Source organism: Nyctereutes procyonoides, unplaced genomic scaffold, assembly GCF_905146905.1.
Source record: "Nyctereutes procyonoides isolate TBG_1078 unplaced genomic scaffold, NYPRO_anot_genome, whole genome shotgun sequence".
Classification (NCBI taxonomy): Eukaryota; Metazoa; Chordata; class Mammalia; order Carnivora; family Canidae; genus Nyctereutes; species Nyctereutes procyonoides.
The window spans coordinates 1,738,204-1,752,475 of record NW_026575152.1 but is presented as its reverse complement, the minus strand read 5'-3'; the positions used below and the strand labels follow the sequence as shown (position 1 = coordinate 1,752,475).

The 14,272-nt window shown below is 38.9% G+C and overlaps 1 protein-coding gene across 1 annotated transcript in view; it reads left to right on the top strand.

Annotated features, from left to right (window-relative positions):
• Positions 1-302: 302 nt before the first annotated feature.
• The window catches only part of GRID2 (glutamate ionotropic receptor delta type subunit 2), a 1,428,782-nt gene continuing 1,414,812 nt past the window's right edge, over positions 303-14,272 (top strand). The window contains exon 1 of the mRNA XM_055313240.1: positions 303-390. Within this exon, the coding sequence (XP_055169215.1) occupies positions 303-390 (88 nt within the window). The remainder of the gene's footprint in view (positions 391-14,272) is intronic.

Sequence of the window (14,272 nt, the reverse complement as noted above, 5' to 3'; positions counted from 1 at the left end):
TTGCGAAGGAGGTTTCCTTAGGCTGGGCTCTCTCACTCGCTCTGCCATCATCAGCGACGAGTAAAGGCTTCGCTCTTGGCGATAGGAATTTTGACAAAAAAAAAAAAAATAAATAAAAAATAAAAAAAAAAGAAAAAAAAAGAAAGAAAGAAAGAAGAAAGAAAAAATAGAAGAAGCTGCGCTAAAGTCTATCGTGACCTCAAACTCTTCGGGCTGGTTTTTTCTTTTTCTTTTCTTTTTTTTCTTTTTTTAATATATATTGAAAGAGAAACCATCCTAAAAGAGATTCGGCGTACGAGGAGATGGAAGTTTTCCCCTTGCTCTTGGTTTTGTCCATCTGGTGGTCTCGAACCTGGGACTCGGCGAATGCGGATTCAATTATTCACATCGGTAAGAAAGGGCAGGTGTTGCCTGTGGGTACTTTGGCCGTTTGGGTTCGCGAGTGCTTCCCTTCGCCTCCCCCCTCCGCCCTCCGCCCTCCGCCCTCCGCCCTCCGTGTGGCTTCTAGGCGCCGGCTTCGGTTTATTGCCCCTTCTCGCTGACCTTCCCTCACACTTGTTCAGGTTCCTGGCAGGATGTGGATGCTCGAACCTTGACCCGGGCCGTTGTTTCGCGGTGAATCGTGCCGTGTGCTGGGTGCTTGCGGGGCCTCGAGTTCACCCCGTTGTGCGTGTGTGCCGGGCAAGTGCGGAGGGTGGGTTCTAAGTGCGAGCCGAGAGGAGTTTAATCGACTCTCCCTTCCATATTCTTTCCCGGATGTGCATTTGCTCTATTAAAAAAAAATATATATATATATATAAATATGTATATAAATGTATCTTTGGGGGAAAGAAGAGGTGTCACCTGCGAGGCAAAAACTGGGGTGAGAGGTGGGGGGAGCTGCTTTCGGATCGAACAGGTGGTTCTGCAACGTGAGCGGGCTGCGTCTGCAGCCGCAGCGCCGTGCGACGGTGGCGGGGTGCCGGCGGCGCCCCCAGCCCGCTTTTCCTCTCCGGGTCCCCCCGGCTTTGCGGTACTCGCGCGGAGTGGCCGCGACGGGGGCGGGAGGGGCTGGCGGCGGCGCAGCCGAGGGCCGGGCGCCGCGCGCCCCGCTGCTTCGCACGCTCACTCCCCCGGCCTGGCTCGGCGGCGGCGCGGGCCCCCGGGCGCACGGGAAGCGCGGGGCGCGCGGGCCGCGCTCGTGGGCTGCCCCGCAGACACCTGCCTCGCCGCCGAGTTGCCGCGCAAGGCCGAGAGAGAGCTCGGGCGCTAGGGCTGCGGCCGCGCGGCCTGACTCCACGGAGGGCGCCGAGCCGGCTCGGGGGTGCTCGTGGCCCCACCTATTGGCAACCAGACGGGCCGGGACTGGCCGCGGCGGGCGGGGGCGCGGGCGGGGGCGCGGGCGGGGGCGCGGGCGGCCGGGGCCCGCGCGTCATTATCACGCACGGCGCTCGCGGCTTCAGGCTCCGACTCCCCTCGCTCGCTAGTCCGTGAGGGCTGAGTGGAGACGGGCTCCTGCAGCCCTTTCTGCGTTAATGCGACGATTTCCTTTTCGGAAATTCGCGTCCGCGGGCCGGCAAGGTTCATTTACTGGCATGAAGAGAGACCCCCTGCTGGGGGATTGTTCTGGGCACGGGACGTGCATCTGTCCACGAGGCTAGATGGTCTTCACATTGAAGCGACAGATGGGTCTCAGCATCGCCTTTCGTCCCCCTGCCCCTCCCCTGCTCAACACACACAGACACGCACGTGCACCTGCACGCGCGCGCGCACGCCACGGAGTCCTGGAAGGAACCTGCTTCAGGGGGCTCCTGTGCCGGTACAGGCGGGGGCCTTCTGCCTGGTGTTTGCCTCCAGAGCGCCCAGCCCCTCAGCTCCAGGGGACTCCTCGGCCTCAGGCTGTCGTTGTAAACATGTCTGCCATCCTCTGTCACTTATTTCCGTACAAGCAGACGTGTCTCTGTGTAAGGGGGAATGAGGTCAGGATTCGCAGGACCTTGAGCTTATGCATTAAGTGAATGAAGCACTAGATAGCTTTTAAGTGCTAGATCACGTCTTGCCTGGGGGCCAACAGGGCCTGTGGGCTTAGAACTTTTCAGGGAGGAATTACGGCCTTATCCAGGGGTTCCCTGATGTTCTGACAGAACTCAGACACGCACTGTGCCCCCCTTAAAGAAATGATTCACACACATTTATGTCCAGGTGTAAAGGACTGGAGCAGGAAGCGGATATATATCACCACGGTGGCTTTACAGTCATTTCACGATTAGGGGTTTCTTTATGCCTTACGCTCTTCGTCGCTCAGGAGAAAGGGCTTGTGGATAAATGCTTATTTTATTGTTTATTCTGTGGTGTACAGGATAAACATATTATTTGCAAACACCTGCAGCGCTTTGCTGTCCTTTACCGGATGACTACTGTTTTGCAATGCAGTCTGATCATCTGTTTCTAAAGAGAACACAACTGTTGTATTTTTTCCCTTTGCGCTCTGTTGTCTGTCAGTATGACATGGCTTACTTATTTATAACCAGACCAAAAAAAAAAAAAAAAAGGTAACAGTGTACAAATTACATATTTCTTTGGAAAACTAGTTGTATGCGTGAACTGTGTATATCCTATTAAAAGGAATACTTAACAGGCAATTTGACTTGAATGCAGTTAGCACATTAGGCAAGAGGATGAGCTTGTTTTATAGGCTACCTCATATTACCATAAAGCTAGCAAATTGATAAATGTTTCAAATGCTTCATATCTTTTATGGCACTCTGATAAATATTACTTCCCAAATTAAAAAAAAAAAAAAAGAAAAAAAAGAATGACCAAGACTAATTTGTGTGCAGGTCAGAGGTTAAAAGCCCCTTCTGCTTCCACTTCTGTACCAGCCAAAGTATAATGAATTAAAAACTAAATGCCCATATTAAAGTTTCAAACCATCAGTTAATATTCGTTGGATCAGTTTACCAGGTTGATTAGCAAAAGAGAATTATCTTTAGGAGGCGATTGCCTTCATTTAAATAATTAATGGGAGAAATATGCTTATGGCAAATGTATTATGTCAGGATTTAAGGGATGAATGTGATGAAACTGAAGGCAAAGTGAATATTTCAACTCTAAGGTTATAAGGAGATATGCAGAAATGAAAGGTTTTTCTAGCCTCATGTAGTGTGTTGTTCAAGTAGAAAGTAGCTGCAATATGTAGTTCTGGCAAGCTAGAAAGATAAAAAAAAACACATTGTTCTAATAGGTTCTTTAAATATTGAACCCTTTTGGTGTTGAACAGAATTATATATAGGAAAACTCCATCCTTCTCTCTCTTTTTTATTTCATGCAGGTAGTTTTTAAGAGTCGATTACATATTTTAAACTCTAATATATTTTATTAAACACATGAGTTCACTACCATGCTGAAATATATCATAATAAACTCCAGTGATTGAAGTGGCAGTGTATTTATTTCAGTAAAAAATGCACTAATGTCATACATAATTACTTTGAGTTTCTGTTAAATCATAGTTCAGGATACTTGGTAATTACATACACTTGTTTAAAGCACATTCACAAACATAGTATTCAGAAGTGAATCACCTCGATTGTGATAGTCTTTGCCCCCAAAAGAAAGGTCTTTTGATGTATAAAATCTATAATTTTGAATTATGCTTTTACTTTGAGCCTGTGCATTGATTGAGTAATTTCATCAGACCCACATTACTTGATTGCTTAGAAGTTTCCTAATGATCTGCATGCTGTAGGAAGAACCAAAAAATCGTGAGTGGAATGGCAATGATACTGTGTTTTATGAGGCTATTCAAAAGTCGCTCTGATTTATGTAGCTAGAAAGCTCGAAAGTCTTTGAGATTAGCCACGCTGACTGCTATTTTCTTCATACATCAGTCGTTCCACACTCTTTACTCCCTAAACACAACAGGAGTGTAGAGCACTGCTTTAATTAAGCAGGGATTAGGTGGCATTTCCAGTCAACTGCACAGTTTGTGTTTTGCTTCAAATCTAATATGGAGGATCTCATGTTTTAACAGTTTAATGTATGCTCATTTCTTTATCTGGTTCCTGTGCTCACAGAACCGATTGAAATGAGCTATCCTCAGTTATGGATCTCTACAAGGATATGCTCAAACTGTAGTTAGTCATATCTTACAAAAATCACTCGCAGAGTTCTGTTGTTAGCAGTCATAGTAAAATACCTCATGCCAACAGGGAATAGAAACAGACAGTTATTTATGTTTTTCTCATAAGCACATGATACTTTATCCTCTGAGATCATAATCATTAACTATGATATGTCTCAGAAGCCTAAAACAATGCACGGAATATTTTCATCACTAGAAAGTTCAAATTAAAGTACAAAACTGGTGGGTGAATAAAATGTCACCTTGTTAAAAACAATAATAGATGGCAGGTTTGAAGCAACGTTTTTCATGATTTCTGCACTGAGAAATATGGAATGTAAAAGTATTTCCAGAAGATGTACTGTGTCTTCCACCAACATGTTTCTTTTTCAGCCCTTCACATTAATAGCCCCCAGGTGTCATCAAGAACTCCTTGCACCGAATAAGATATCTCAATGATTGAAATTATCCCTTTATTATTTGCAGTGGTTGTTTGCTCCCTATGTTATGGATAACATAGAGTGTGAACTTCTAGAGTGTATGAACAATAGTCTATGAATTTAAAGTAAGGGTATACTTTACTGTTCTTTTCTGTATCCTTAATACAGTTATTTGAAGCATAATTCAGATGTGCATTAAGTTAGACAGTGTTATTAATCAACAGTATCAACTATGACATGACTAATAAGCCATTACACTAAGGACCTTTGCTTTCTACTCCAAGTGAAGTGTATACCCAATAAATATCTCCTAAATTGTAATTCAAATACAAATAAAAGTTGAAGTTATTAACTTTCAACTTTTTAAACAGTAGAAGCCAGTTGAGATTGTTAGGAGTGATGGAAGATGAATTATATTTAATTCTAATTCCTAAGGCTAAGTTTATCATATTGTAATTTTATCTCAAAGGGTATTGTAATTTTAAAACCACACTTTCTGATCTGGAAGTTTTCTTCCCCCCTTCCTTCACTTGCCTATGTTATTTTACTCTTAAAAAGTAAAGTATTTGGTATTGCTTTTGGATTTTCATGATATTTCAGATTATAGACAGCATATCGGTGAGTAACAATACTTACACAGTTTTACTGCAAATATAATGCTTATTAGAAAATACGTTTATGGTTATAAAGATAGCTTTGCCATTAGGTGTCACTGCATTCTGAGCTGTTCCTTTGTAGTCCTACTTGAAAATCACATGAGATACGTATTTTTTAATTCTCAGAAAAAATGTCATTCAATGAGGTCTATGATGCTGTAAGATACAATGGTTTTTATTTAAAAAAAAAGAATAGGAAATATTATCCCTGTCTTTTATTTTTATAAAAATTTAGTTCTAGGATGTGTCAACACCCTCTATTCTCCAGGTAGATTAGATTGCTAGACTGAATGGTGTAAATTTGTCACAAATTTAAAATACAACAGAAATATATTCTATAATATTTATTCTCTCCATAAAAATCTAAGGCACCAAAAATGATACAAATTTGCTTATCATTGCTGCTGTAAGCAAATTAGTGGATGGAGCTTGTTAAGCAATTTCTTAACTGTGGTAGTTCTGTTTATTCATGGAACTTTTGGGGTGCCAACTAAATGATGTTTATAACATGAAACACACAGAGCTATGAAATAACATATACATAAGCACAAATACAGATGTATTTTAAAACAATGTTACCCATTGAGTTTTGTGCGTGATCATATATGTTTTCAGATAATTTTGGCTTGGTAAATAATAAGTTTTATGTAGTGTAACAATGTCTTCCAAACATATACCACTACCGCCACTACCAGTCCCATTGGGCTTGTGTGGTAATTTATACTTTTATAACCAGTATCTGTGGTCACTTAGTAAATTTCTGTTTATTTAATTTTTTTTGAAGAGGTAAAATCTCCCTTCTTGCATGTTCCAGTACAAGACTAATGGAGAATGAAACTTAGTTCAACTTTAATCTGATGAATTCGTTTTAATATCAGCAAAATCACATAGAGAATGTAGTTCTAGGTTAAATCAATGAATACTTCATCATATTATTTTAGACCTTGTCTTGCACCAATATTAATTATAGTAAATTAGTTCAAATAATGTATTAATGGGGATGACTGGAATTGCTCAGTGGTGAGCATCTGCCTTCAGCTCAGGGTGTGATCCCTATCCGGGGATTGAGTCCCACATTGGGCCGCCTGCAAAGAGCCTGCTTCTCTCTCTGCCTATGTCTCTGTCTCTCTCTCTCTGTGTCCCTCAAGAATAAATAAATAAAATTAGGGATCCCTGGGTGGCGCAGCGGTTTGGCGCCTGCCTTTGGCCCAGGGCACGATCCTGGAGACCCGGGATCGAATCCCACGTCGGGCTCCCGGTGCATGGAGCCTGCTTCTCCCTCTGCCTGTGTCTCTGCCTCTCTCTCTCTCTCTCTCTCTTTCTCTCTATGTGTGTGTGTGTGACTATCATAAATAAATAAATAAATAAATAAATAAATAAATAAATAAATACAATTAAAAAAACCCCCAAAACAGTGTAATTAAGAATTTAGAGGACAAATAAGCAATCAGACGGATATCTAAAGGATAAGGGAAAATACTAAAGTAATTCTGGGATTGATTATTATGTGGATTCAAGTCATTTACATTAGTGAGTTTTAGCATTTGGGTATGGACACAAATTTCAAATGACTGTGAGTTACATGGTTGGGGGGATGTTAGGACATAGTAAAAGATGTTCTGGATTTGAATTTCAAGGGTTTGGGACAAAGTACAAATTTTATCAATGGCTAATTGAGCAAAAATGAAAGTTATCCCTTTAAAAAATATATTTATTTATTTTAGAGAGAGAGAGAGAGTGCTCAAGTGTGTGCAAATGGAGGGAGAGCAGAAGGAGAGGGAGAGTAATCCTCCAGCATACTGCCCACTGAGTGTGGATACCCATATGGAGCTCAATCCTGGGACCCTGAGATCATGAACTGAGCTGACATCAAGAGATGCTCTCTTAACCAACTGAACCTAGAAGCCCTAGGAAGTTACTTTCTTTACTCTTCATTTACTATCAATGCTAAAACAAAATTTAGACTAATTTTCATTTAACCTCTAAAATTATGTGAACCAAAATTAAAACACATTCCTATATTTGAGGAATTGGAAGAAGATATACAATCAAGTGTGGTTCATAGAGCTATATCTAATAGCTAGGTTCAGAGTGAATTTAAAAGAAGAAAATACCAGAGGAAATAAATGGAGCATACAACCTTAATCACTCAAATTGAAATTTTTGGGGATATGAACAGGAATTATACATAATATATGTTTATCAGATATTCTAGATAACTCCAATGTCAGATTGAGAGAACTGGATTTGTTTTTTGTTTTAGATTTCGTTTTTGTTTTGTGTAGTGTTGGTGCTAAGGTGTTCCGTTCGGAGCTACTCTTATACCACAATGCTAGTGCTTGTTATGGTTGATGGACGAATGAGTAGTCTTCTGTTCTAACCTGCATAGACTACAATAGCCTTTAGAATTTATAAACTCAAAGCACACTAGTAATATAAACATATGTCCAATATCACTCAGTGATACAGAGTATAAAGGAAATAGCCAGTGTTTCTTCAGTGTTCTTCGTAATTTTGGATTCCTGCTCCAGGTGCTCTGGCTTTAACTCTACTGTTGTCAAGTGGTTATTAGTGTGAAGCTGAGGCTGGGTGATCCACTGAAAGCTTCCTTGAGTGAATAGAGGGAAGGCCAGAGCAAGCACAAGAAGCTTAGTATAAGGCCTGCCTGTGTGTGTTAAGAAATTTTAGATCTCTGCAGTTAAGTTTCTTATTAACAAATATTTTCACTCAAAAAAGATATTAAGTAACTAATTATATTAAAATAGGAATTCTGGGGCATCTGTGTGGCTCGTGGTTGAGTGTCTGCCTTTGGCTCAGGTCATGATCCCCGGGGTCCTGGAATGGAGTCCTGCATCAGGCACCCCACAGGAGCCTGCTTCCCCTTCTGCCTATGTCTCTGCCTCTCTGTCTCTCATGAATAAATAAATAAATATCTTAAAAAAATAGCAGTTCTTACACTTTTTTCTTTATCCCTAAATAATTCAAAGTACTATTTTAAAAATAAATTATTTTATTGGCTTACATCTGAGTTTTAGGTGGTAACCTTATATAAGACATTTGCTTCATTGTCAAAATCATTATAATCTAGAAGTTAATAATCCTGAAACTACGTGGTAAGGTAGGAATAACTAACAACATGTATGTATGCTAATTGGGAAAATGTTTTTCCATTCAGTAAATGTTTATTCTGAACTTACTCTCTATGACATACTGTTTTTAGGCTCTGGAGTTAAGATATTGAACAAGTAAGCTATGTCTCTTACTCTGTAAGTTAAGGAACTTACATTCTCAATGGGGGAGGCAAAAACAAGATAAACTAGAATCTATATGTTTTAATGGTAAATTGTGTGAACAAAAATGAAAGAATGGCAGTTGAAGAAAGTATGCCATTTTGAATAGGGTAGTTTGGCAAGTCCTCTCTGAGGAAATAATCACTGGAGCAGAGACTGGACTCAAAGACAGGATATCTGATATCAGAAGGCAGGGCACAGCAGAGATAAAGGCCATGAAACAAGACAGTAAGGAAATATTTGTTTAAGGAACAATCTTGAAAGTCAGTGTGGAGCAAATATGCAGTTTACTACTGAGCAAAGTAGGAAGTGGAAGGAAATTAGGTCTGAGAGGCAACTAGGGAGGATCCTGTAGGGACTTTATAGGTCATGGTAAAGTATTTAGATCTTCCAGGCATATAGGGAGCCTACTGGAGGATTGAGATAAAAAAATACAATATGAAATGGTTTTTATTTTAGTAAGATAATCTTCTCTGGGTGGACCGGTTGGAGTACAAATATGAAAATTAGTTTGAGTATAGTGAATTGGACTAAGCTGGTCGCTGAAGGAGATGAGTAGTTAGTTGTCAGACTGGATGTATTTTGAAAATAGGAGAAATAGAATTTTCTGATGGGTTGCTTGGCTAGAAGAAATCCAGAGGGAGTAAAGAGGCTTGCAACATACTTTATTTGAAAAAGTGGGTAAAATATGTTACTATTAACCAAAATTTGGAACATGGGACAATGAAGTTTTAGATAGAAATAAAAATTTGTGTTTGTTAAATTTGGTGTCCCTTTAAACATCAAATTTCAGAATTTAATTAAGTTGAAATTTAGGGGGGAATTAGGGATTTGAGCTGTATATTTGGAATTCATCATTTTAGATATGGTCTTTAAAGCAATGGGAGAGGTAGCTCACTTAAGGGATAATTGTATAGAGAGAATGCCAAGACTGCCATTGGACATTCTAAAATGTTGAAGTTAGGGAAACTAAGAGGATCCAGGAAAAGAGAAAGATGAGTGGCCTGTGAGAAAGAAAACCTGTAAGTGTGTGATGTTCTGGAAGCTAAGTGAGAAAAGCATTTCAAGGAGGAAGTGAAAAACTCTGTCAAATTCTGTGAATGAAAATTGAGACTTGACTATTGGTTTTGGAAATGTTTAGGATAGACATGAGTTTGATAAAGTACTGTCAGTGGACTGACAATGACTACTGATTGGGGAGGATTTGAATATTTTTTTTAAAAGAGTTTATTGATTTATTCATGAGAGACACAGAAGGAGAGAGGCAGAGACTTAGGCGGGGGGAGAAGCAGGCTCCATGTGGGACTCAATCCCGGAACTCCAGGATCATGCCCTAAGCCAAGGGCAGTCGCTCAACAGCTGAGCCACCCAGGCATCCTGAGGATTTGAATATTTAATGGAACTTGAGGACTGCTCAGTTTTTCTGTGAGGGAGAACAAGGGAGTGTTGGGTGTGGGACTATGAGGTAAAAGGTGGGCTTTGTTTTTAAAGGTGGGGGGGTTGGGATAGGTATGGTAAATTTTTGTTTCAAGTATGAGAACATTTTCAGTTACAGAATTTAAAATAAAATTTCATTTTTTTATTCACACCTATTTGATTTGGTTCCTGAGTTTGGATAGTAAGTGTTTGAATAGCACTATTTTTTGTTTGTTTGTTTGCTTGTCCTTGTTGTTGCTTTTTGTTTTGTTTTGTAATCTTGGACCATGTGAAACTGGACCAGTGCCAGTGGATTAGTTTAGACAGTCTCTCTGAAATAGACTCTATTATTTTTTCTACATTTGTGCTTCATTTAATTTCCCAGATTAGCATTAAAATTTATGTAAAAATTTTTACTTGAAATTATGAGTGGATTATACCTTTAGGAGCATTGGCATACGATAATAAATAGATTCAACATTTAGTATGTTAATAATATATTAATTTTAAGAACACATAATATTCCTGTATGATAACTGGTATTAAAATAGTATGAAATCCTCTTGTTACAGTTATGTTTCAGTTGATTATGGGTTTCCTCTAAGTAAATTCTACTATATATTTGGTTTACTTAAATCATTTTGGGACAATTTTTAAAAAATACAGTTTTTTTCATAAGGCAATTCATTATCATTGCCACATAGAAATTTAACAGATGAAAGAGATTCACATGATATTAATTTTCAGTGACACCTTTAAATATTTCCTTTTATGGAACTTTCACTTCTATTTGTGCCATACTATAGCTGACAGATCTTTAGTCATAGGTGACAATGAGGAAAGAAAATGTTCTAAATATTCTAACCTCAGAATTCAGCCTTCTGAAAATGAACCTTAGTTCTTTCACTGGTCTCCTGTTAATACACACATAAGTTATGTGCATTTCATTGGTCTGCCGCTAAAATTAGAATAGTTTTATAAAAATAAGAATGCCAGTAGTAGGTGAATTATATTTGTGTTCTTTCTCATTTCCAGTTCTATCTCCTCTATAAAAATATTTTGTCTTATTGAGAGAATGCAATATGAATGTCACATATTATTTCTGATTGGTTACATCTATTAATTGATGTGTAAGCGTGGAATACATGAACAGTGAGGAGATAGAAGTCCCATGGTTTGGGCACAGCAATGGCTGATTAATAAAAAGCTAGCTGAGTATGGCTAGAGCCAAGAACATAATTAATATATAACATCAAAAGTTATTTTAAACTTGCTAGTTCATATCTTCCTGGGGTAGTGAAATACAGTCATTTGAAGAAAATGTTTAGCAGGTTTAAATACAAATTTAAGTTTAACGGCCACCTAAAATTGATGGAGTGCTTAGGGTACTTAACCTTGAAATCATTACAATGACATGCCTCACAAGGAGCACCTTTTAGATTGGCTTAGTATTTTAAGAACCGAAGGCCAAGTAATATCTTAGGAGTTAAAGTGGGACAAGAGAGTCAGTTCTTTTGTTCTGTTGCATGTAGCTTAAACTGAATTAAAAATTTTGAAGACTGATTCTTTCTTCAGATAATCTCCACAATCTGACGACAGAGAAAATTGTTGTTAGTATAGTGGTAATTATGATCATGCTCTTAAGTGTCCAATTTCTTGTATGTGGCTTTTATATAATTGGTGATAACAGAAAACTAGTGAATTTTTTTTACAAGCGCCAACAACTCTTACAGAGCCCAGAGGAGGCTTGATTTTTTTATGAAAATGATTGTAATTTTCTTATTAACAAAAATATTGAAAAATTTTTAACACATCACTAGTGTGGTGGTGAGTCAAACACAGACTTGGGAGGGATTACACTCTCCTGGTGGTGTAGACAGGGTATGTTTTGGATATTTTTTATAATTCATTATTTTCAAGCTGCAGAATTTTATCTGTCATTGAAGAGAAATTGTGTATATCATATTCATATATCATTTGTGGAAAATATACTTTCAGGTTTTTTTTTAAGATTATTTATTTATTTATTCATAGAGACACACACACACACACAGAGAGAGAGAGAGAGAGAGAGAGAGAGGGAGGGAGGCAGAGACACAGGCAGAGGGAGAAGCAGGCTCCATGCACCGGGAGCCCGACATGGGACTCCATCCTGGGTCTCCAGGATCACGCCCTGGGCTGAAGGCGGCTTTTTTTTTTTTTTAAGATTTTATTTATTTATTCATGAGAGACACCGAGAGAGAGGCAGAGACATAGGCGAGGGAGAAACAGGTTCCCTGTGGGGAGCCCGATGCAGAACTTGATTGCGGGACTCTGGGATCACACCCTGAGCTGAAGGTAGACAGTCAACCACTGAGCCACCCAGGTGTCCCTACTTTTAGGTTTATATGAGAACCATAACATGTGACTTTTTTTTTTGATTCAGCAAATACTTATTGAATAAGTATGTACTCAGGTGATTACGGAGCTATTCACTTACGACATGTTTCTCATCCTATTTATTTATTTATTTATTTATAAAGGATTTTATTTATTTATTCATCACACACACACACACACACACACACACACAGAGGCAGAGACACAGGCAGAGAAGCAGGCTCCACGCAAGGAGCTGGACTTGGGACTCCGTCTGGGGTCCCCAGGATCACTCCCGGACTGAAGGTGGCACTAAACCGCCGCTGAGCCACCTGGGCTGCCCATTTCCCATCCTTTAAAAACATTTTTAAATATATCTGCCTTCTGAGATCATATTGTGTTCTCAGAAAGCCGAAGTAGAGTAATTCAGGACTCATAGTTGTCTGACTATATTCTGCTGGGGCATGGGAGATTGTGATAATTCAAAATGTCATCTTTATGGTCCCCTTAAAGTGCCATAAAACAACTATATATTTCAGGTAAAATATAGTATTTTTATAGAGAGATTACCACTTATAGAAGGTCTTAATTTATAACAGAACTTTGAGTCAGTTTCCTAATGGTTGCTCATTCACCGTCTTATACCTATAGACTACACAGTCAGTACGGTCATGCCCTAGCAAGTAGTAAGGGAAAGTCTCTATCATGTTCCTTTTTCCCTCTTATTCTTTTCTTTCTGTCTTCTATAGACCTGATAGCTATGCTTTAAGGTCAAGTAAAGGAGGAGGTAGCTTTAAGATCCAGTTATTCTGTAATTAATAAAAATAATGAGTTCCTTTTCAAATTTAATGGGACATATCAGATCATTCTATTAAGCATGGTTTCTAGGGTATGGAGAAATTAAATTACATTTTCTTTTTTTCTTTAGTTTAGAACCTACAACTATATTACTATTTCATGTTACTAATCTGTACTTTCTTCTGGATGTATAAAACAATGGAAATGACAGTTTTATACCTTAGTAAACAAAGGGGGAAAATTACCTCAAAGAAAAAGTAAAATTAGTTACTTTTACAAGTGGAATAAGTACCGTTGGGAAACATTTTTATACTGACTTTTAATTATGTAAGTGTAATTGAGACTAGGGCAAACAACAAAAATTGAAAATAAAGGATAGTTCAAAAACTAACTGACCAATACTTACATCTTTCTCTTCAAGAGTCCTTGTTGTGGTTGATAAATAGTTAATAAATAGCAAAACTAGCTGCTCTGATTTTTTTCTTTTTCTTTTTCCTGTCTACCCTTCAGTGGCAATGCTAATGAGCAGTGAAATGGCCAAAAGCAAGGAAGAAGGAGCAAAGGGTTTTAGATAATCTATAAACTGGAAAATCAGCCCCTGAATGCTCATATGCACAGGCTTGCTGAGAAGAAATAGTTTATTTTCAGAAAGTATTGCCCAGATACTGAAGATAGAACTTGCTCTTGGCTGCTGGGCTTGTAAGAGGAGTAATGGTTCCACGTGACTAAAGAGGAATACTCTGAATAAAACAGGCTAGGGGCAGAATGAAGAATGTTTTTGAGGAAAGACTATCCTTCAGGGGAGATGCTGCTGACAGCCAGGACCTCTGTGATTATCTTAGTTCCATATATCGTATATATGGTGATTTTTTAAAAAAGAAAAATCTGTGGATTTCCTCTTAAATACTTCAGGAGATTATGTATAAAAGGTGTTGGATTGACGTTCCTATCAACACATATTGTGTACTGAGCACCTGCATCGTGCATTCCCAGTTGGCTTCTGGCTATTGCAATATCGTATACAATAAGGAAAAATTTGAATAGGGCACTTTTAAAAAGAAACCGTGAAGCGTATTGCAATGGTAAATACAGAAGTCTGGTTAGTGGTTAATTGAGGTGAAGAGTGGGAAGGAGGGAATGTGATGTGAGCAAGGAGCGGTGCATGGTTTCAACACTATTGAACATGTCTTATAAATCTGAGTGTTACACAAA